The sequence below is a fragment of the Siniperca chuatsi genome, linkage group LG24 (assembly GCF_020085105.1).
Source record: "Siniperca chuatsi isolate FFG_IHB_CAS linkage group LG24, ASM2008510v1, whole genome shotgun sequence".
Lineage (NCBI taxonomy): Eukaryota > Metazoa > Chordata > Actinopteri > Centrarchiformes > Sinipercidae > Siniperca > Siniperca chuatsi.
This window is the reverse complement of record NC_058065.1, coordinates 7,261,069-7,284,916: the sequence shown is the minus strand read 5'-3', so window position 1 is coordinate 7,284,916 and position 23,848 is coordinate 7,261,069. Positions and strand designations below refer to the sequence as shown.

The following is a 23,848-nucleotide window of genomic DNA, read 5'->3' as shown; positions in this document are numbered from 1 at the left end:
TGGTACTTTAAGTATATTTTGATGCTAATGCTTTTGTACTCTTACTTAAGTAAGGTTTTGAATGCATGACTTTTACTTTTGCACTGTAGTATTACTACTTTTACTTAAGTAAAAGATCTGAATACTTCTTCCACCACTGCTGTGATACTAGGGTTGTGCAACTGTAAGGTTGGAGACTCTATGGAGGGACAACAGCTGATACTTGTTTCAGTGACATAGTGGACAATTTGAGGCTTTATAAATGTGCAGTACAGTGATCCAAGCCCATTCAAGAACAAATGGTTAAATGTGATTTTCTATCTCAGTCTGATGTTGGAAACTGTAAAATCTAAAATCTCATGTAGATCACATAGGTCATGGACTTGGCCTTTGATGACATCACTGCAGTCATGCCAAGGCTGAATTTTGTCACTCAACGCACTTTTATCTAAAGCATCTGTGGCCTTATGTAAATGAAAGGCGAGAAATAGAGTAGTAGTGCCTAAAATATTCTGGGTAATTCTATTTTCTGTTTTGTTTATCACCACTAAATTATTTCAGGTGTGAACTTATGATTTGATGTATTGTGTTGAAAAAAAAAGGTTGTTTATTGTTTTGCTGTCTTGAGTGAAGATTTCTTTGTTATAGTATTTTGTTTTTAGGCATCACCATTTGCTTCTGCTTATTGTATGAATAGTTTTTTGAACAGATCATGCACCTATAGGGTCAAAACTGGTGTTTTAATGATGCATCAAAACAACAGAGAAAAACTGTATTAAGTAATTTCTGATGGGATAATGTCCATTGTATGCAGCACATAAATATAAGTGAAAGCTCAAGTGTGACAATAATGAAAATCAAGTCAAGACAAATGTTTTTATTTCTTTATTAAACCAATATCTATCCAATCAAAGCAACAAAGATCAGAATTCACATACTTTAGGCACAGTTTCCCATTTAATGCTGTGCACCATTGTCCAAAGTAAAGGAAAAAAAGAAAGAGAAAACCCCCCAAAATTGCACATCCACAGTTTGAAGAAATAAAGTACAAAATGAAAAAAACTGACACATGGTGGTTTGAATGGGTATGAGCATGAACATATTTTCGAATATTTTTGTTATGTTTTGCCACAGAACATTTATATTGTGTTCTGCATTTTGGAATGAATTCTGTCATTTACTGTCAACACACAGAAATGAACACAATCCCAAGTAATCAGTAGTCAAACAAATAAATTACAGAGAATACTGACAAACTGACAAAAACCTTTCAAAGAATTCATATTTATTACAAACAAAACAAGACCTCAGACATTGTGACATCAAATGGTCAAAAGCAAATAATCAAAAGATGGTTTAACTGCCAAATTGTGTATTGGGTATTTTTTCTGTTCTGTTTTGGACTGAGATGTGGTATGAAATTGGATTAAAAACTCATCCAAATACTTAAAATAATGAATATGTAAAAATGTGTATTGAGATTTTGTTGTATTAAAAAGTTGCATTTTAAAAATAACATAAAATGACTAACAATAACTTAATATGATAACCCCAAATACATAACCCAATAGTATGTACTGATAGCTGTGAGTAAATGCATTGTACAATGAAACCAATATGTTCTTATGTGCCCAGTATACAGTATATAACTGTAAAGCAAAAAATACAATTCTGCAACATAAAGCCTCATTATTCCAGCCATGTCACGAACACTGATATATATTGTGTGTGGATGGATATAAGAATAAATGCACAATGTAAACATAAAATAATTATGACAACTGAGATACTTTTTTTTCCTCTGCTCTCAACAACCCTTCCAAAACTTTGTTTCTTACATATCATAGCCAATAACCAGATACAATGTCCATACACTGCCCATTATTTCATAACTGCATAACTTTCTGAGACTCCATTGGTGTATGTAAATACAGATGTAATGCATGTAATGCAAATAATTCAATGAAGTATGTTGCTACTAAATTAAAAAAAAATCCACCACTTCCACCACTCATTGTAAACCTTTTTAACCTTTGAGACTTTTGCAGTAGTTTTACCATGAATATGGTAAAATGTACCATCAATGTCATTACTATCGCCTTTGTTTATACACATTTCTTACATTGGGTACAATAAGTATCCAGAAAATGTGGAGTGGACATATTGACCAGCATAAAGTCCTGCAGCCTGGTCAGATGGCAGCTGTATATGCACAGTGTCTCCTTGTCGTAACGGGAGTACAGCGCTCCCTGATGCCTGATCCAGCAAGCCCTTTTTGTATTCATCATATGTGTACATTACTGGCTCATTGTTCTTCATCAGTGCCACCCATACGTTACCTCCTTTGCAGTGGACGTGGTAAGCAAAGTAATAGACCCCTGGTACGCTACAGGTGAAAATACCAGTTTGGGGATTGTAGTCCTGATTGCCATTGTGCAGGAGTTTGTCAAAGATGACAGGAGAGCCAACAGGAGGGAATGGATTTGTGAGCTTAGCTGTGAACGCAGGCATCTCCAGGCCATTTCCACCAATGTCGCCTCCATTCATTGGCTTCTTGTGACCTTGTTTTTGGCCACTGTATGGGCCAGTCACAGGGAGGATCTGTCCGAGGTCAGAAGATGCAGCAGGTTGCCCTGGAGGACCAGGGGGTCCAGGCTGTCCTGGTTGCCCTGGAAGTCCAGCGGGGCCACTTGGGCCAGGATTACCTTGAGGACCAATATGACCAGGGAGTCCTGGCTTTCCCTCACCAGGATAGCCAGGTTTACCAGGCAGACCTGTTTCGCCTTTTTGCCCCGGCAGCCCGGGAGGTCCAATTGGTCCCCCTGGTCCTGTAAGCCCTGGAATACCCTGTGGTCCCTGGTGGCCTTTCTCTCCAGGTTGTCCCCCCTCTCCTCTTGGGCCAGGTATTCCTCCAGCACCAGGGGCACCAGTTGAACCCCTAATACCAGGTTCTCCTTTGGGGCCAATAGGCCCTTGAAAACCTCTTGGTCCTGGTTGTCCACCATCTCCTGACAAACCTGGCTGTCCTGGAAGGCCTTGAGGCCCTAATTCACCTTTCATTCCTGGATATCCTTTTGGTCCTCCATCACCATCCTCTCCCTTTTGCCCTGGGAAGCCAAGACTACCGGGAAGCCCTATTGGACCTGGTGGGCCAGGAATACCACTAGGACCAGTGGGACCGATGACCCCTGGAAGACCTCCGTGACCTTTATCACCTTTTAGGCCTGGAGGTCCGGGGAGACCAGCATGTCCCTTGTGACCCCTAGGTCCTGGAAACCCTGGTTTACCATAGCCTGGCAAGCCTGGGCCCCCTGGTAAACCATGAGGGCCTGGTTCCCCTTTCCCTCCAGGAAGCCCTGGTTGCCCTCTGAAACCATCTTTTCCTGGTTTTCCAATTCCTGGCAAGCCTGATGGTCCTGGTTGGCCTCTTTCACCAGGTGGCCCTGCCAAACCTGGCTCTCCTGAAGGACCAGCCCTTCCTGGTATCCCTGGCTGTCCAGGGAGACCATTCAGGCCAGGTTTACCAACCCCAGGGATGCCCACAGGTCCAGGTGGACCTGGTGGTCCGCCAGGTCCTTTCAAACCTGGCAAACCAGGTAGACCAAGTCCTTTGTCTCCCTTGGGGCCTGGAGGACCAGGAGGCCCAGGTAGACCTTTTTGACCAGGCTCCCCTAGATGACCTGTCTGTCCGGGCAGCCCCTGACCTCCTTGTTTTGAAATCCCGGGAAGTCCAGGGGGACCTGGGAGCCCTGGAGGCCCAGGAAGTCCTGTTGGTCCTTCACCACCACTAAGACCAAGGTCACCTTTTGGTCCTGGTAATCCGGGTCCTCCAGGTTTTCCTGGCATTCCTGGCATGCCAGGTTTCCCGATTCCTGGGTAGCCTTGAGGACCAGGAGGCCCTGGCTTTCCGGGTAACCCTGGCAATCCCTGGCCTGGTAGCCCAGGGGGGCCTTGTGGTCCTGGTGGTCCTGTTGGTCCTGGAGGACCCTGAACTCCTTGTGGTCCTTCTCTGAGACCTTCTCCACCAGGACCAGGGGGTGGTGGACCTTTAGCCCCTCTGGGGAATGTTTGTCCTGTAAACAAGAGGGAACATTTGATAGATTGAAGTGAATCCCAAATCATTGTAAAACTTAATTAATAGCCTGGGCTTTTATTTCCTTCAATCACTGAACTCAACCTGCCTATATTTGGGACAGGTGTCTATATGGGGCAAGCCTTTAATTTCTTTCGCACAAAACTCTTGTTCAGCAAAGACGGGAAATATGGTAAATAATCGAGGAATGGACACATATTCAGACTTTATGACCGTGTCAAAGGTAGGGAGTCACCACTTTTTTTTCGTCTCTCTTGTTCACCATGCAGACTGGTAAATCTGACTAAATTATACTTTGGTGCTCATGGTTTCTGTAAAATTAACTCAACAATTGAATTGTGGAGAATCTAACAATGTGTAGCATGTCCATATTGATAAAAGTTTAAACTAGCTCAAGTGGGCGACCCGGTGGACTTTAAGAGGTTTTATACATCCAAAGAACTTCTATAAAAACCAGACCCTGCGTCTAATTGAGACCTGCGTTCATTTGTAAAATGTGTAGCCACACCCGGCGAGTAAAAGGGATTTAGAGTTTAATCAGGGCTTGGCTTTTAATTGAAGTTTTACAGTAACTCAATCAACACTGATCAAGAAAATACATTAATCACAAATGGTATGGTAATATGATCTGATATCCAATTATACTTGATATTAAGCTTTGTCAAGTCCACCGATGAGTTTTCACGAACATTTAAGAAAATGTAAAATGTTTGCGATAATGGTGATACTGGTTAATAATTTCAGTTGACAGTTTGAGCTTTAAAGCTATTACTCGCTGAATTTGAAAATAGATGACTCTGGCGGCTCCTACAATTCATTTATGGTGATTAAAGTCAGCCCTTAATTTATTTTGCAAAGAGTATTTTGCATTTTGGCAGTTTCACGTCACCTCTTCTGTAAAACAAAACAGAATAATCGGCTTGAAGACACCTTTACCGCAAGTTTCCTCTTGGCAAAAGTGTTTATTGAGAGCCTGTCAATTAGTCGGTCAAAAGACTCTTTCTTCTACTTCAGCTAAGGATTGATATATATATTTTTTATCTGGCAAATATCAAGTAACAACCAAAAAAACGCTAGTAGAGCATTTTCTGAATGAATTATGTAAGTGCTTGTAAAACATTTTGGTTCAGGGACTACATTTGATAATAAGTATATCAATGTAATCTATTTTATCAAATTGTTAACTAATAAAAGCAACCTGTAATGTGTCAAAAATCTAAATTTTACCCCCATTTTTATAAAATGAAATAAGAAAGAGCATATAATATTTTTTTGTTTAAGGACTTGAAAACATGACACAGATATTCAATGCAAAAAAACAAACAAACATAATGCATGGTATATTATAAAAGAAAACTTCTCTGAGTGGTTTGAACAAAATCATTGTGATTGGCTCCACATGGGTTAAATTGTAAAATGTCCTTCTGTAGCCATTAAAAGTTAAAAACTGACTGTGTTATTTAATTAATAGTATATTAGGACTGTCATTTTATTAAATCAAACATTAAGAACAACATACAGTACTTGACAGAAATTTTCCACTAACTAGTTGACATCACCTTTGCCTTCAGTCAGTGGCCTCTCTTTGCCCATTTGCAAAGGCAGCTGAGGAAGCTCTTTCCCATACTGAGGCAGTAATGGCACTTCTTTGCCGTAAGGTAGGTGTGGCATCTCGTTCCCCATAAACTGTTGCTGAGGATACCCATCATTGTACTGCGGCAAGGGCTGGTGCTGTTGAGGCGGCTGTTTATGTCCATAATACGCCCCACCATGGGCCAGGTGTAACAAACACAGCTGGAACACTGTGATGAGTAGGTAGAAAGAATGGAGGGGTACAGCCACCATTTTCTGCAGTGGAGAAAAAAACAAGTAAAAATGTAACACAGTGTATGCAGATAGGTCTATTTGCAACTCTGAACTAAATGAAAACGTGTTATATTTTATTTTTTTCTTCGTGATGCATAACGTTGGTTTAACATGTTTATTTTCCATGAATTCTCTCACCACTTGAAGTTGCTCAAGTTAATCATTTACTATCCAGAAGTCCTGCAGTCTGTAATATGCTGCTTACACCACTAGGATATATACTGTACACACACCATTTAAAGGTCCAGTATGTAGGATTTAGTGGCATCTAGCTGTGAAATTGCAGTTTGCAACCATTTGAATACCGCTCGCCTCACCGTCTCCTTCCAGGCGTGTAGGAGAAACAATGGTGGCCTCAAAACTTGCAAAAAACGTGAAAGGCCCAATCTAGAGCCAGTGATTGGTTTGTCCATTCTGGGCTACTGTAGAAACATGGCGGTGCAACAACAACCTCCATGGAAGGCGACCCGCTCCCCCTGTAGATAAAAATGGCTTATTCTGAGGAAACGAAAACGATTCTTATTTTGGTGATTATACACTAATGAAAACCTATTTACATACAAACATAAATATTATATTCCATTTCTACCATTAGCTTCTCCCAACTGTTACACACTGGAACTTTAACTCTGCCATCAAAGCAGAGAATCAGCCTTCATGTGAGTCCATGACCAGCAGGCTGTGCTCTTCTTCTTTTGCAGCTGAGTCAAGAAATTATTTCAAAAGCCAACACACATTAGTCTAATGAAACCCACTGTGGTCAAACCAAAAAAGAAACAAAAACCCTCCACTGCCTGACTTTGGGCGATCTCCCTCTCATCCTTCCCCTTGTTTACACATCTATTCAAACATACTGTGTAAAAAGCCTTGGAGTCTCATATTGTTGAAGTGAATTACACAAAACACATGCTGCTAAAACATATATCGTAATTAAGAGGCCCCACAGGGGATGTGGTCACTTTTGAACATAATCCTTAATCCTTTAAACATGTCTGTGCTAAAGAGATTGGCTAAATGCTGCCAAGAGCACGGTGTGAAAATAAACAGTGATGGGTGAATGTATTTTCCTCCGCTGTGGTATTTGTGTGTCCTGAAACAGAACCAAAGAGTTTTGGAGAGCTAAATAATGGAAAAAAGACTTGCTTACATTTTTCTGGGCAATTATCTAAAAAAAGCCAGCTAAGTAGTGTCAGGCTGAATATATATAATCTGTGTAGTTCATCTGCACAATCAGTATGTTGCAGGTACAAATGGGTATCAAAGTATGCAACAAAAAGGCAAACCTCAGACAAGGGAAGATGAATGTTTAAGTGTGTTTCAATGAACTTGAAAGTGCAAAATGATCATAATAAACAGCTTCCACTGAGGACACAGTGGTCATGTCCATGGTAATATTTCTGGGATTTTGGAGTTTTTAATCAAACCATTATCAGTTTAAGGCTGATTGTGATATTCTTTTTAGGTTAGATATCTTACAAATGGCTGCAAAATGCGTTAAACAACATTTAGATCACATTGTAGAGAGATGTAATTTACTAAATTTTTTTTTTTTTAAATACTCAGAAAATCTTACAAAGTTTGGTTGGTCGTTACTGGACAGTTTCTTTGGTGGTTGGTTTTGTGGGTGAGAATTAAGATTCATGACATCAGTATTTCTAAATTTCTAGCTAAGGCCCTGATAATCGAATAATAAAAGTTATATATGAATTTCATATTTACTGTACTTTTGTTATTTTGTTGCAATTGTGGAAACCAAATTCTCTTACTTCCAGATTTTCCCTCCTCTCAAACTGAAGATCGTCGCCCCCTCCGGCCTGCGCCTCCTTCGTCTGGTTTCTCCTCTACTTCCCCTCACTTTAGGTTGCTTTTCTGGGTCTTTTCCAAGGCATGAGTGGGACGGTGGCCATGCACGGGATCCAGCCAGGTGTTAGCTGCAGTCCTGCCGGGCCCTGTGAAAATATGAATGTCAGGTGGTGACCTTTTGCAGAGACCTGGGGTTTATAACACTAAGCTGTCATCTCCACCTGGTAGACATATTTTGGCCTTGATACAGTTATGCTGAGACACACTGCTTTCCTTGAGGAATGTAGGGACGGGGGTATTAAAAATAAATGTAACAGAATTGTAAAATCATAAAACTGTATCGTTGCAGCCATCTAGGAGCTAAGTATGAATATGAAACATCCTCTGCTTTTTTACTGGGCTTTGTAAGTGAGATAAAGACAGCAACCTGCAGTCATAACTGCAAATGGGACAAAGCTTGTTGCTTCTTTCAAGGCAGGATCACCATCAAGTGAAATGTTTAGGTGTTAATATATACAATTTTCACTTTTCAGTTTAGAACCAACAACTTAACCCTCTCTTCATTCACCTACCCACTCCATCTCATGCCTAGGCAAAGCTCTTTAGAGCAGTGTACAGTACATCATCAGGTGTAAAAATGTATAAATGAATAACTAAATAATTATACATCTATTGACAAGATATGCACACCATAATAAGTATATACATATATTCCTAAAAATAAAATGAAAAATAGATGAAAATGGAAATGGAAATGGAAAAATAAATAAATAAACTGAAAGATAAATAGAAAGGAGCAGAACATCTTAGTCATATAAGAGTTTTCCTTACAGTCACAACATTTAGTATCACACGTCATAGCAAGTGTATAGACATGCTGTAATTACATTCCTAAAAATTACGTCAAGAAAATGAAACCTTATTAATTAATTAACCTTTTTGACTTCATGGAAATTAACTTAAAAAGGCTACATAATCCATAAACAAAACCTCATATGAAGGACTTCATTTTAAATACACAGTTTTTTTGGTCATCACACCCTGAATTTAGACTCTCAAAGTAAAAGATGCAATATACAACGTAAAGATCCAGCACCATGGACAGAGCCCGCAGCCACTGTCTACCTATGAGACTGAATTCCCATACAAGTGTTGACACTCTGTCACTGACCTCTGATCTATTTCACTGTTCATCAATTTCATAACCACAGCAGCAGAATAACGAGTTAGTATGTTAACATTACAGGATGGAGTGATAATTCTTGTGTTAATTAAAATTCTGATGAAGTATTTTTAAGTTTGAGAATTTTAGGTTGGCAGCAGCACATACATAATGTGAATGCTACAATTTTATTATATTATATTATACTATATTGTGATTATTTTGCGTTTTTTTAAACTACTGAAGTGCTGCCTTTTTTCCTGAAATTTTTAAGTGGAAACACATATTAGTGAAAAAGAGGAAGATTAGTGGACAGTCTTTCTGATGAATGGAAGTAGCCAGGTTCAGTGAAGTTGAAAATAAACTTGTTGTAAAACAAAAGCAGAAATTAAGAACTCATTAACAGGATCATCTAATCAATCAAATCTAAAATACTAACTGGTTGTAAAAGGCTAAGGTGGGGGGTTGTAGCAAAAGGACAGAAAGTTATCAAATAAAAGGGATAAATGAATGCTTCTAAATTTCTGATGAATGATTTGTAGAAAAAACGGGACAATGAAAAGTTACAGTTTAAAAGCTTAATTGAAAACAGATTGTCAGCTGATTAAAACTTGGTCATTTAAGTGTTTCAATGCCACATACAGCTCTTATGGCCAGACTAAATAGTTTTTTTGTATGTCTCCCCAAACCCGAGTGCTGGAGCAAATAATTTGGTAAACATCTTTTTCAGATATGAAACCAACAAGGGATTGATCCTCGAGTATTGATCTTCTAAATTGAACATGATTTCACACATGGGGATGTTAAACTGTAGTCAAAACCCCTTGTACTCCCTCAGTGCAACCTATTCTCTGCAGACAAAAAAGGAACACATGCCTGGCGAGGAAACGAGACGACCTCCATAAAACAGTAAGTCAGCAAAACAAAAGAGGACAGACCTGTTGCTTTGAAACACATGTTCCCTCCAACCTCCAAGGATACGTCAGTCTTCATTGGTTACAGAGACGCAGCAGACAAAAACACATCCTATTCCCTTTACTGGACGAGCTGCATGAGTAACGGAGCTCATTTAGGAAGTTGGATGCAGCTTTTGGAAGAGCTTCATCTGTGCTGAACTAATGTCTTAGAGACACATGGGTAAGGGTTGAGGACATTTTTAACCACTAGGTCTGTGCTAGGAGCAGGTTTTTCTGAGGCATTTTGATTTTTTTCCTCACCAGACTTTTTGTTGTACTTAGACAATTTTTGTATTTTAGTTAACTATCTCACTGTAGATGATGTTATGTACACAGGACATGTTTTGTTATTTATCACACTGGATAAAAATAGTTCTAGCACTTACATGTGTTTTCTTGTCATGCATACTTAACTGTTGACCATATACAGTATATATATGACTGTTGACTCAGATGTTTTTTAGACCTAAACCTAAAAGCTGCCATCTGGGCATGGCTTGTAATAGTAATTTACTGTACTATCATCAACATCACATATATTTCAATATGTAATTGCAAGGGGGGGGGGGTTAGGGCAAAAAAGGCATATATTGCATGTTGCAAGTTGTCAATATTAAACACCATAGAAAGTTGCATATAAAAATTGCATTTATTTATAATTTACTGATTGACTGACTGAATGATTTAATCAGTCAAATAACAAATCATGTCAAAATTGGTTATGCTTCCATAATGGTAGCATAATAAAAAATTAATGTAAACCTCTGTATTATCTGTGTTAATGCTCAAACCTACTTAAAATTATTTTTAGTCCTTCATAGTTACCTGTACCATGTTTACAAAGGGCACCGTGCTTTACTGTCTTGTCTTTGAATTCTAACCTCTTTTAAGGAGAATATTAACTGTAGATGAAATATTTATATATGAAATACGACGTAGTCAGTGACTTTTTCAGCCTTGAGTTCCCAGCCCACCTCTAGCCCCTCTCTATCTCCAACTGCTCACTGCTCAGGACTCTTTCCGACCTATCAGCTTACAAGATTCGATGGATGTGGTATCAAATATACAAGCATGGTGTTTGTTTTTAAATAACAGTGATTAAAACAACTGGAATTGTTTTATGGTATTTGTACTTTAATATTTCCACTGGAACGTTATGCCTGAGTGCTTCTCACATGTGAAAGCAAATATGCTATTTACTTCACTGTAGCTACCAATTACTTTGAAGAGAGAGGCTTTGATTACAGAAGGTCCATATCATCAGTCATCTTTTGGTTTCCAGACAGTGTAATGGGAAAGCAATTGGAGAAACCGTGTCTGGACCACAGACTGAAATTGGGAAAAGTATTGAATTATAAGGACATTACACTGTCTGTATGTTTAGCTTTGAGTACCTTGTATGGCAAATGTTTCAGCACAACAAATAAAGTCTTTTGCTTGGGATCAGGTGGTTAAATAATGTGACTGTTTAGCTAAAGAAATCAGTTCCCCCCCTTGCTTTCCTCCTCCTACTCTTTTTGAAGTTTTAACAGGTAATTTCCAGGAACTATTTTTTCCAGCACAACCGTAAGCTTTCAATTATAAGTTATTGATCAGCAAACAAGCTTTATTGTGGTATTTAAAGTAAAAGCCCTGTGGAGCTGAAATTCCTTAGGATTTCTGACCTTTCATGGTGCAGCCAATGTTTCTGACAAAATAACTCTTACCAGAGTTTACATACTTAAGAGTTTAATGTGGGATATCATCAAGGGACTGAAGTTTATGCATTCACATGGTGTTGGAGGCTGACCAGAGAGTGGGAAAGTGTACTCTAAGTGTATCACGATGACCTGAACTTTCAGATCTGTGTGATTCATCAAAACTTGCAGATGAAAAAGTGATTCCTCTCAGATTTCGTTCTATAAATGTAACCCAAACAGATGTGAACATATCAGAAGTTTCACCAGACAGTATAATCATAACTACTTATTTTTCTTTTTTCAGCAACTGAACGTTTTCTTACAAGTACTTACTACGAAAAACCAGACTGATTAAAACTATAAAACTGAACCCTATTTGTCTTTTCTGTAACTGTAAATCTTACAGTTTGCTTATCTCCCACTACAGATGATGCCACATCAGCTGCCTCTCACCTGGCTCTGAACGACCTGAACAACAAAGACAATCCTTGTATGCAAGAGTGCTGTTCAGCAACATTCATCACAATCACTCTGCAGAAATTAGAAGGGAAACTGGACTTTAGGACTAGAAGACCTGAATCAGTCAGGATAGGCTACATCAACTCCAGCACCAGTGTCCCCAGGGATGTGTGCTCAGTCCACTAATGTTCATTCTGCTGAGCCTCGACTGGGCCAAAAAGCTGGAATACGATAAGAACAACAATCTGTCTCTAAATGTGGAGAAAATGGCACCAGTCAGGTGCTCCTTGGGTTAACTGGACCTTCATTGAGCTTAAAGGAATAGTTTGACATTTTGTGAAACACACTTATTCACTTTCTTTCCAAGGGTTAGATGAGAAGATCAATACCACTCTTATGTCTGTAAAGTAAAGCTAGCACTAGCAGCCGCTTAGCTTAGCACAAAGACTGGAAACAGGGGGAAACAGCTAGCCTGGCTCTGTCCACACTCTATATATTGTTTATTCAATCCGCACAAATACTGAAGTGTACAAACGATAAGTTGTGGGTTTTAGAGGGCGTTTCTTGGCAAGGTGCAGTCACGACCAGCTGAGACATGATGATAACAAAGCATGTATGGCCTTTTTGAGATCAACGCAAGAAATGAAAGACCTTTTTTCCCCTTGTCATCATCTTATTTTATCTTGTATATCAAAGGAGACGTTTCTAGCTGCAGGTTTGACCTTTGCAGACAGGGAGCCATAACTGTTCAAGAGAGTGTGTATGGACCAGATAAAATGATTTATTTTCATTTAGCTGGAGATCTCGCAGATGATTTCTGAGAGACAAGATAAAGGGTGATGCAATGACTGTTTTTTGTGTGTCTTTATTATAAACATATCATACAACATGTAGAACTAGTACATAGCCAATGCCTTCCTATCATTGAGCATATAAGAAAATTACATCTACATTGTACTATCCAAACAAAAGCACACATAACATGGACTACAGTTTACAGGGTCTGGCAACTATTAAACAAGACAGTTGGGGTTCACATGATAAAATATTTATTAATTTTGCATTATTGGAAGCTAGAAAACGTCAGTTTCTGTTGCCATGTTGCCTGAAGGAACAAAATCCCACTGTATATGTGTATTTGAATGGCTCGACAATAAATATCGACTTGACATCCTTAAATCCCACTGTGTGCTCTTCACATCTCAACAACAAAGACCAAACAGTGATTCATTTTTCAAACAACTTTCTTGCTTATTTTTTTTGTCTTTTCATCTTGCACATGAACTCAACTTTGATGAAAACTCTTCAGACACCTCCACACCCCCTCGCTTGATGACAAAGATTGCCTGCCCCAGAATGGATGCTGGTTCCTCTGAACCTCTTTGCCAACACTTACAACCACAGCCGGCTCCGCTTGGTGATGAGCCACAAGTCTTTTATCACCTCCAGCTTGGCTTTGAAAATAATCACATTTCCATTTCTCCTCTGTGTTCCTCTCCTGACCGATTCCAGATGGGGGACTCTACTGCCGATAAACAAACGATGAGGAACAGAGGCATGTCATTGCTTACAGATACGGGTGCCAGTCTTAATTGCTTGTGGTCAGGCCTGGATTTTGTGTTTTAAACAGATTGCAGAGGGTCTTTCTTTTCCAGTGAGAGCGGAAGGCTAACAGCCCTGCAGGATAGGGCTAAAAACAAACTGTTCTACCTAATAGCATACCTAAATAAAGAGACCTTGGAGCATGCTACAATGATTTACATGATATGCTTACAAATTGGATTTTGTTTATGATTCCCTAACATGCATAGGTGGGTAGTATTTCAGCATTTCATACTCCAGCTATTCCTCAAAATACTGTTTTTGATTTCCCCCGCATTCAAAATTTGTTTTTACTCTTTTACTCTTTTTTGTATCATTACCCCAATTTTCCTTAGTGGGTCAAAAATAACCTTTATGCATTTCCTATGGACTTTTGTCAGGTATGTGCTGTATTTACCACATCGCAGCTGTCATTAGCATCACTCACCTACATCTATTTTACTCAGCAAGACAATTTTACATTTCATATATGTGTTAGCTATATTATTTACATAAGAAAAAAGTTATATTACTAAATTAATAGCTGTTTTTATAACATTTACACTTTGAGTACAATTACTACTTTATAACTAGCTAACATTAGCTTGCCAGCTAACATTACTGTTATTAGTTTGAACAGTTGGCATATCTAAGTAGTTTAGTAGCTTAGCTAGCTGAGTAGCTAAGTAGCATAACTTAGATAGATAGACTAATATTTGCACGTTTGATAATTTAATGATGAAAATGACAAACTTAATAATGCTGGTTTGCAACTCAAACGATTATTTTGGGCAAATTGTGAAAATAGCATATTTATCATTATCAAAATCCATTGACTATGTATTATTGAGGAGTGTAGGTTCCAATCACCTAAACAAATCTGTTCAGTAAGAAATGTTTTAATAGGAAAATGTTAAGGATCCTAATATAAACTTTGATAAATGCGATTCTGTTTTCGGTATAAAAGAAAAACTTTGTAGCTTTGTATTGTGCAAATGTTACATTACATTACTTTGGCATATGCTTTTGTTCAAATTGGCTTATACTTCTTGCCATACACATTGCAATGTGGGCCGAATAACCATGGGATTGAACCACCAACCCTAAAATGAATGGCTGACCTGCTACAGTACATCAGCTGAGCTACAGCAAACCCAAGAACAATAAAGATGTTGTTCTCTTTTGCTGGCTGTATATTACTAGTCTTTTTTATCAACTGTTGCACCAATCAAAATAAGAAATGATTTTAAAAAATGTCTACAACCCTGTATTTTTTCATATTTGGACAGTGACATTTAGAAAAATAAGCTCTCTTAACATTTTTAACAGTACTACTTTCAAAATAATGCAAAATGCATGTAACTATTCTGTCAGCACAGTGTGAAAAACTTTACGCAAACACACATACACGCACAGAGGAATGCAACGATCAGATGACAGAAGTAACATAAACGCCAAGACAACATCTGGGGAATGCACCTGTGTGTGAGTGTGTGACTATTTGCATGCATGCGCGTGTGAGATGTTGCTGTTCTTACCTAACCTTTATAAGAAAAACACTCCACGTAAACAGTGATTCTCTTGGGCGACCATCTGTCTGATGGAGATTCTGCAGGCAAGAGATACCTCATATCTTGAGGTAAAACGATTAGTCAGTTACTTGAAAATTTAATACATTTTTCTAGCAAAAATACCAAAAGTTTCCTGGTTACAGCTTTTCATATGTGAGGATTTGCTGCTTTTCTTTGGGGTCTGGACTGTTGGTTGGACAAAACAAGCATTTTCTATACATCACCATGGCCAGGTAATGATGAAGGACAATTTTCACTATTTTTTTTAATCCTAAATATACAGTACAAAATGCATTTGTCTACAGTTGATGTAAAGTAGTAACTTTTATAAACAATAACATTTTGACAGCAAATTTCAGAGAAAGAAACGATGAGTCACACTGCAAACAAAGCCAGCAGTGAGGCTGGTGGCTCAATAGAGGGCGCCAAACTCTTTTCTTTTCAAGTCTGTCGTGTTTACTGGTGTTTTCCACAGACTGGGTGGAGAAGTACATGTGCTTCCAGTGGCAAGACCTGACAAAGACTGTGTTGGCTGGCTGATTTACACAATCAGATTTATTTTTGTTTTTAGTGTAATTTATACTGGACATTCATTGGTTTTGTGCATCACGCCTGCCATTTTCCATCTACAGCACAATCCGCAGAGCAACACCCGTCTCTCACTGCATTATTCTCACAAACCACAAGTCATATTCTGAGCATATTCTGGACCTGAAGCTGTTTTTCTTTTCTGCATTCGCTGCGCTGTCTGTCTCCGAGCAGGTGATTTATCTCGCCTCAATCATCAAGTAACATTTTCGCTTTTCCCCACAGCTCAGCTTATCATGATGGGAAGGGAATATCACTGAGTTCTCTCATAGCAAGTTGGAAAATTAAGCAAAAAGTGCACGTCTGCTCCAGTTCCTCTCCAACAAATTTTGCTATTTTTCAGCATTCCTTCACACCTACTTGATCTCTTTGCAGAGCGAAGGCCGGAGTCGCCTTCAGAGACATCTACAGCCTCAAACTGGACGAGGCAGACGAGGGGTCAGCTGACCTTAAGGCGGATTGCAAAGCCTCATTTTAAGGTGGTAACACATTTCAAACTGATGTTCCAAATAACCAAGCGGCCACAAAGGGAAGTAACATCCGGATGAATTTCAAATTGGCAACCGCAGTGTTTGCTTACTGCTCCTCTAACCTTTGACATACACATACGTAGATGCACATAATTGCACCTACACCTCCCTCCCTCTCACACACACAGTCTGTGCACCTCTTCACCCATCTCATTGACAGATTTTCCCTCTCCTACAGCTCTGGGAACCACAAGTCACCCAATGTCTGGCCACAATTTTCATTTCAAAGATCGGGAGCGGGAGGAGAATTATTTTCCTATTACCTTTGAGTTCTGTCAAAACAGAGTATCTTGTGTCAGCAGACAGCATTAATAGCAATGCAGAACTAAGAAGCACTTCAGGTTTTTATATGTTTTTACAGAAGGCATTCATATGTTTAGAGAGAAAAAAAATCAATGGTGTGCAAGGATGGGAATAATCTGAAACTATTTACTCTGGAGAGAGCTGATTTTCCATGACATGTTCCACTATCTTTCACAGCAGGAAGGAAACACTTGTGAGGCTTTTCAGACTTTTCCAAGCTTAATCCACGTTTTCGCCTGAACTTCACGCGGTTTTGCCACATTTTTTTCTTGCTCTCTCTCATAATTGCACTTGCTCTCAAAGGGACACTCCACTAGTGAATGATTATTTTTATAAGCAATAACAACGTTTGGCCAATAATCAGATCTGATCACTTATACTATGCTTAAACCACAGACTCCAGTGGGGAATTCTGCAAATTTGCAGCTGCATAAATATATTTTGTGCACTGTATAAAGAACAGGCCACACTGTGCAAGAGCCCACATGTTCTCTCCCTTTTTCTGTTTCTGACCCTTTCCAATGAACAGTGGGGGAATGTAACTAAGTAAATTTATTGGTACTGTACATAAGTACCATTTTGAAGTACTTTCTGCTATTTTATACTTTTGCTTACTATGTTTCAGTGGGAATCTTTTACTTTTTACTCCATTACATTTATCTGATAGTTTACTACTTTTTTTCAGATGAAGATAAACTTAGAAAATACACTGCATTGTTACATATTACACCAGTGGCTCCCAAACTTTTTGGCTTGTGATTCCGTACAAAAAAGCAGTGTTTAATTGCCCCTTGTCACATTTAAGATGTCTAAAGTTAAGTTTCCATCCAAATGTATCGCAAATTAACACAAAAATTTCAGAAATTCAGCAAAAGAAAATACAATATATGCACGTTTCCACCCAATACTGTTGGACCATCGAGATGAACAGTTGTAACAGTAATTCTCCATTCAGATGCCATTAAACCATTGCAAAAGGCGCAATGAAATGATGTTTAATTAAAAGAGAGCCAGTCAAACCTCAAACAATAGAACACCATGTGGAAAACGTGATGGAAATATGGCATTTATGTTTATTTCATGTATTAATGTGAGGAACGTTTCCATCGTACTTTGTCGCATTTTGTTTTTATTGGAACACCGACATTTCAACCTCGGCCAAGCATAAAAATCTTTTTACGATATTTTGGCTTTTTTATGGTTATTTCTAGTTTTTATGTTTAGGTTTTATTTTTAATATGCAAATTTAAAATGAGCATAAAAACAGGTGGGTGGAAACGCAGTTTATGAGTTGCTAGTAGTTCCACCAAATAGTGATTTCCCCTCTAAACTTCTCACGTTTTCATTAAAATAACTGTTTGAGGCCCAAAGAGGTAAAAAAAATTTAAAAAATTAAAGCAAAGATCAGAGAAAAGTCTTACAGATGACTACACGTTTGTGTAGTCTGTAGAACTTGACCCCTAGGTTGGGAACCACTGGGCCTGTAACTGTAAATAAAGCAGTTAAACTAGCTCCACCTCAACCAGCTACAACAGTAAAATGCTGCTGACACATTAATGCATCAGTATTAACAATCTAATAATGTCAGATATAATAATATGTCAGTCACAGGGGCAATGTTTCTGCAGAATGAGTACTTTTACTTTTGATACTTTAAGTACTTTTTGCTGATAATACTTGTGTACTTTAAGTAGGATTTTGAATGCAGAACTTTGACTTGTAATGGAGTATTTTTAGATTGTTGCATTGGTACTTCTACTTGAATAAAGGATCTTCCACCGCTGCCAATAAATCTGATGAAGGCACGAAAAAGCTCTCTGTCACAAATTGACCACAAATACCTCGGCAGATTTTCAACATCCTAAGATGAATGCTTTTGCAATTTTAACACGCAGGACATCAAAAAATATAGTACAAGTGGGCAAATGAAACCTTCCAGAGGAGTCGTAATTGGAGAAATTTGGAGGATGAGAGCAGTTAAATATTAAAAAATGACTAGGTGGTGATTATATGTTTCTTTGAAAGAGAGCTTCTTATAGTTTATTGCTGACAATTTCACTGTGATGATGGTTTCCCCAGAGCACTTTTGAACTGTAACTCTACGTAATGCACAGACTTCTACAAGTGATCAGTCAGTGGGGTTTGCGCTTGTCTGCATTTGCAAACTTTCTACTTTTTACACACATCAATTTATTGACATCATAAAATGGCCTGGGATCATTTAGGGCTTGCTGCAACATGCATACATCGTCTGACCGGTGACAGTAATGGGATATGACAACAGTCCCGGGGAGCTTAATGTGTTATACAGTCAAACTGTAAAATATGCCACTCAGAGAAAAAAAATATGATCCTCCCTTTTCCTACTGTCCAGATGTTTTTGCAGTGGAGTATTTACGAGGGATTATAAGAACTACGAGTCAGTCTACTTAGGAGTTTAGATAAGAGATACTTTGCAATAAATCTGCAAAATTTAGAGCTGTAATTCCAGAGAGGTGTTTTGAAACTAAGTTGCCACTTGCTGCACACAGAGGAAGTAAATAGGATCAATATGGCAGCTAATGTGAGACATTAACAGCTTGCAGAAAAATGTTTTTGTCAAAATTGCCACAATTGCAGTCTGAAAGTGATTTATATGTCATATTTTGAGACATTTCTAAGGCTGCAGTGCTCTGCACGGTAGCTGGAGAGCGTTTGGACACATGGCTTCGAATCACAGAGGCTGCAGCTGCGGGATCAAGAGACACATTCCCTCTGAGCTACATAAACACTTCCTGTTCAGTAGGTGAGAACTGTGAAGGAGTCTGAGTGCGAGACGGAGAGAGAAAATACCGTCAAGAGACATTAACAGAGCAACAAATATATAAAGTCACAGCCTGCTGACAGAAGCATGTGATTCACTCCCGCAGAGATTTTCCTACACAGTCTGGGGATTCAAAGTTGCAGCTTTAACACAGGTTTGCTTCTGCAACCTCCACAACAATCTTTACAAGAGACATTCACACCCTCTATTATAGCTTTCCATCTCCCTCCATGATAAAAGTCCTTTATCTGAAACAAAGGAATAACTGCAAAAAAAGCACATTTTAACTTAACATTGTGCTCTGACTACACTGTTTACTGCAATAAATGGTTAACTTTGACATTTTGGGAAATACACTTATTCACTTTCTTGCTGAGAGTTAGATGAGAGGACTGATACCACTCTCATATCTGTACACTAAATATGAATCTACAGCCAGGAAAGAGTTAGCTTAGCTTAGCATAAAGACTGGAAACAGGCAGAAATAGCTAGCCTGGCTCTGTCCAAAGGTAACAAACAACCCTAAAGATCACAAATTAACATGCTATATCTCATTTGTTTAATCAATACAAAAGAATCATTAGCTTGTGCAAAATGAAAAAAATATTGCTAAAGCAAATCTTTTTGGGTGCTGACTGACATTACAAAGAGCTATGCTGCCCTGCTGTTCGCACTAATTTCTTCTTTTTGCCTTGAAGTGAAGGGTTTACAGTATCAATATGCTGTTTCATAAAGGGACAACAAATGCAGTCAATCCCTGACAAGCTGATTGGTTTTGAAGAAACATGTATAACATTTGTCTTTTACTGGACAGCTTCACCACTCCAAGTTCTCCAACTTCTTGGAGTGGTGAAGCCTATCTGGGGCCAAAACTCAGAGTTCACATGAGAAGATCCAGCTACCCTCAGGGCCTTGAACACACACACAAAAACACTCAAAAAAACAACACAATTGTACTGCAATGACCATGTTTGTGAGGACCTGCTTCGAATAGATTCACTCCCTGATCCAAAACTTTAGGAAACTTCAACCTGTATGTTTGGTGATTGAGCTGAGCTTCATAAAATGTAAATGTATTATGTTCAGTGTAACCCACATCCTGACCTGAAGATCCAAGTAAACCCAGACCCTAACCCTAAACTAAGTGTTTGCTGAAGTGGGGAATCCACCTCCTCTAATAGGGAAAAAGCTTGCAGTTCTAGGAAAAACAAAACAAACACCCCCTAAAAAGGCATGCATGCATCTTGGGGAGTCTGGTTGGTCCAAACATGCCACCACTACAGATAAACCATTCATAACCTCTTCCAAAACAATCAGACATACATCAAATGCACTGCTGCATAACTCAACATTAAATTGTGAAGCTCTAGATTTTCTTGATTTGACCTTCTCACATCTGCAGAACAGTGTTGTGTGCGTTTCCACGGTGCTGCTGCTTAGCACTGAACGACAAAAATCCATAACAACATTTTGCTGATGCCAACAGTCCTTTCAGTGCACAGAGGGTTACACTACGAGTGTTACGGTAATCAAAAACTTTCAGCAAGTTAATTGTATAACTTGTTCAACCTCAACTATGTGAGGTTACCACATTTTCCCCTAATTAAGAGTTTTGTCTCTTAGAAAGGAAAAACATGATCACGTTAAATGGTAGTCAAGAGCTGAAAGTTAGAAACAGCTGCACGACATCTAACAAAGTTTCTCTCAGTTCCATAAAAAAAACGACCTTTCTGGTAACTACAATTGTATTATTATCACCTCAGCTCATCAGACAGGCCTGTGAAGCTCATTAGCTTGAAGCATATTTCAACTTCTACTTGCACCAAAACACGGCTGGTTTCATGCTATTGTAAGCTACACCTTGGACATGTTTAATATTGTGATAAATCCACGTCAGGTGTGAAGCAGGGATTCCTGACTGTTTCCTGGCTGCTTTGGAGCTTCTGGTCAGTTTGCATGGACAGAAGTTTGTCATTTTGAACTGACTCAGAAGAAAAGAAGGAACACTAAAGATTGAAAACATTCACTTCTGCATGTTTTAGGTAGAAGATAGGTAGAAAAAAAGTTGCCCAAAAGATTTCCAGAAGCCAAAACTTTCCATCTCTGACTCATTTCTCCGTGCCAATGTGCTGCCAGTAAGCCTCTTCCTAAAACTGACTTTAATCCTGTTTTCTCTTATTTATGTGGGATAGTTAAAACTACAATAAACTTAACACTGAATCAGTTTCTTCCTTAAATATTGGATAAAAAAGTGCCTACATTTTTTCTTCTGTGTTGAAAGACATGCGACTAAAAATTTCTAAAATGTCAAGACATTCCATTAACTGGTGGTAAATCCTGTCAAGATGCTGCACAGTGCATTTATTTTAACAAGCTTAAGCCTGAGTTATTCTTCCCAGGTGTCTCTTTTGGATTTTCTCTGCATTTGGAAAACTGTCAGACATTATCTACAGAGACTTCTGCAGAGGCTTCACAGCAGTGTGCTCTGTGAAGTAGGAAGTCTTATGAAACATTTTGGAAGTCAAGAAAATTATATATTTTTTTGCTTTGCCTTTCTATCTCCATGTTCCTTTTCTCAAACCTAGTTCTGTGAATCATGTGACATCCCAAAAGTTACTCGTGTATTGTTCCAAGAATTCAAACAAGACCTGATTTTTTCCAGGAGAAAAGGGAAAAAGATGCAGTCAAGGCATTGCAATCGAACAACAATGCATGAAAAACACATCAAAAATCAAACCATAAGCTTGATCATGCCTTTAGAGCTAATGAGTGCTCACTGAATGCTACTGCTGCACCAAAAAACCTAAACATGGTAGCCATGCCAACCAAAACATCATCAAATCGTGCTGTGCCAGTGGTGACGCATCACTTACCTTTGTGTGTGTGGGTGTGCTGCTGCTGCTGGGTAGGGTGCACAAAGCTTTGAGGAGTTTGGGACAGACGCTGAACAGCAGCCCTGGTGAGGGTTTGGCTTTTATCTGCAGGTGGGTGGAGCTGCACGAGCTGAGAGAGGAGAAGCACTGCATGTATGTAAGAGAAGGAGGGAGGAAAAGCGGATAACAGGATCTGTGCGAGAGAGAAACCACTACTGGAACTGCATGTTTGCAGCATTAGAAGTTATTATTGACAGAAACAAACTGAGGCAGAAGAGGAAACCCAGTCAGCTGCACAAACTATAGATCACAAGGAGGAAGACTCTCGTTTGACTTGGAGCTCTTGGCGCATTCTTTGCATGCAGACAGATTTAAGGGCAGGGTCTCACTTTGGTTTTGGCTAAGGTCAAGATTTAGCTGAGAGGAGAGGTTTTTGTGACTACCACAGTACACACAGTAGTTGACAAAACAATTTGACCACAAGGTCCATTTAGAAGCTGTTCTGGAGATTTCGATTGTATTACACAATCGTCCTCAGGAGATGGAGTTTTCCCAGTTGTTTGAAATTTTGTAGATGTTTAAATTGAGACCTTGTTATTTCTCACCTACACTCAGTAAGAGTACTGATTTTCTCTTACTCTTTCTACCTTTATTTGAGCATTAAAAAAAAGCAAGAAAATCTCTCTGCTTGTATAATCAAAACAAATCAAAAAAGAGCCTGCAGCCAACATGCTAACATGTTAGCAACGAAATAATGCTAACCTTTTTGCAAAATTAGCACCAAACACAAAGTACAGCAGAGGCTGATGGAAATGTCATTACTTTTGCAGGTATTTGGTAAATAAAGTATTGGACAAATTAAAATTTTGACCTGATAACTGAGAACTGGAGGAACATTCAGGGGATCACCAAAGTTATTAGTATTCATCCTCTGGGGGCCATGAATATCTGTACCAAATTTCATGGCAATCCATCAAACGTTGGTTGAGATATTTCAGGACCAAAGTGGTGGACAGACCAACTGACTAACTGACATCGCCATCCCTAGCCACCAGGAGCATGACTATGAAGGATGATTCAAGAAAACCTTTCTATCTCAGTCTTTGGCGTTATCGTTAGATATTTTACAAATATATAAGATATAACACTCTACATCTGAAATCCATTAATGAAATGGATGTTTGTGCTATGGAAAGTAAAGTTACTTGTTAGAATCCATCGTCTGCCAAAGAAAATCAAGACAGGGATACTAAATGAGAGGAGCTAAGCTAAAGGCTGCCCAGGCCTGCTAAACCAAATCAGAGCCTAGAACCCACCCAGTCGTCACAAAAGTAGCTACATATTTTATTTTCATTCAGGATTTAGGTTTTTTTGTACAAGCAACAAGAAAAATAATCGGTCCTATTGCCTCCGGCCTTCTGTTTTATCAGTATAATTAGACAAACTCATGCTTGGAATAAGAATAAAGATTCAACTTAGTAATTAGTGCAATAAGCTGAAATGACATTTGGTTTTGACAGTCATCAGTTATTGCATGTCAAACTGTCCTCGGCTCTGCCCTGTTAGTGTCATTCAAACTACTCAGGATAATGGAGGGGCCTA

At 38.8% G+C, this 23,848-nt stretch overlaps 1 protein-coding gene across 2 annotated transcripts; it reads right to left on the bottom strand.

Annotated features, from left to right (window-relative positions):
- Positions 1–849: 849 nt before the first annotated feature.
- On the bottom strand, positions 850–22,888 carry col8a1b (collagen, type VIII, alpha 1b). 2 transcript variants are annotated; one of them, XM_044188571.1, is made up of 5 exons: positions 22,247–22,888; positions 7,705–7,887; positions 6,256–6,414; positions 5,632–5,920; positions 850–4,052 (listed from the first exon to the last, which is right to left on the bottom strand). In XM_044188571.1, exons 3-5 carry the CDS (start codon positions 6,349–6,351, stop codon positions 2,098–2,100), a joined length of 2,340 nt encoding a protein of 779 aa, XP_044044506.1. In that variant the 5' UTR covers positions 6,352–6,414; positions 7,705–7,887; positions 22,247–22,888; the 3' UTR covers positions 850–2,097. The 2 variants fall into 2 exon arrangements, with proteins under 2 accessions (XP_044044506.1, XP_044044507.1); XM_044188572.1 differs by lacking the exon at positions 6,256–6,414 and having other exon boundaries at positions 22,247–22,882.
- Between the last annotated feature and the right edge of the window lie 960 nt (positions 22,889–23,848).

Excerpts from the sequence above, each read along its gene's own strand:
- col8a1b (XM_044188571.1), bottom strand. The coding sequence starts at position 6,351 with ATGGACAAACCAATCACTGGCTCTAGATTGGGCCTTTCACGTTTTTTG. Across the intron at positions 5,921-6,255 it reads TACACGCCTGGAAGGAGACG|AAAATGGTGGCTGTACCCCT; the intron begins GTGAGGCGAGCG and ends TCTCCACTGCAG. Across the intron at positions 4,053-5,631 it reads GCCACTGACTGAAGGCAAAG|GACAAACATTCCCCAGAGGG; the intron begins GTGATGTCAACT and ends TCTTGTTTACAG.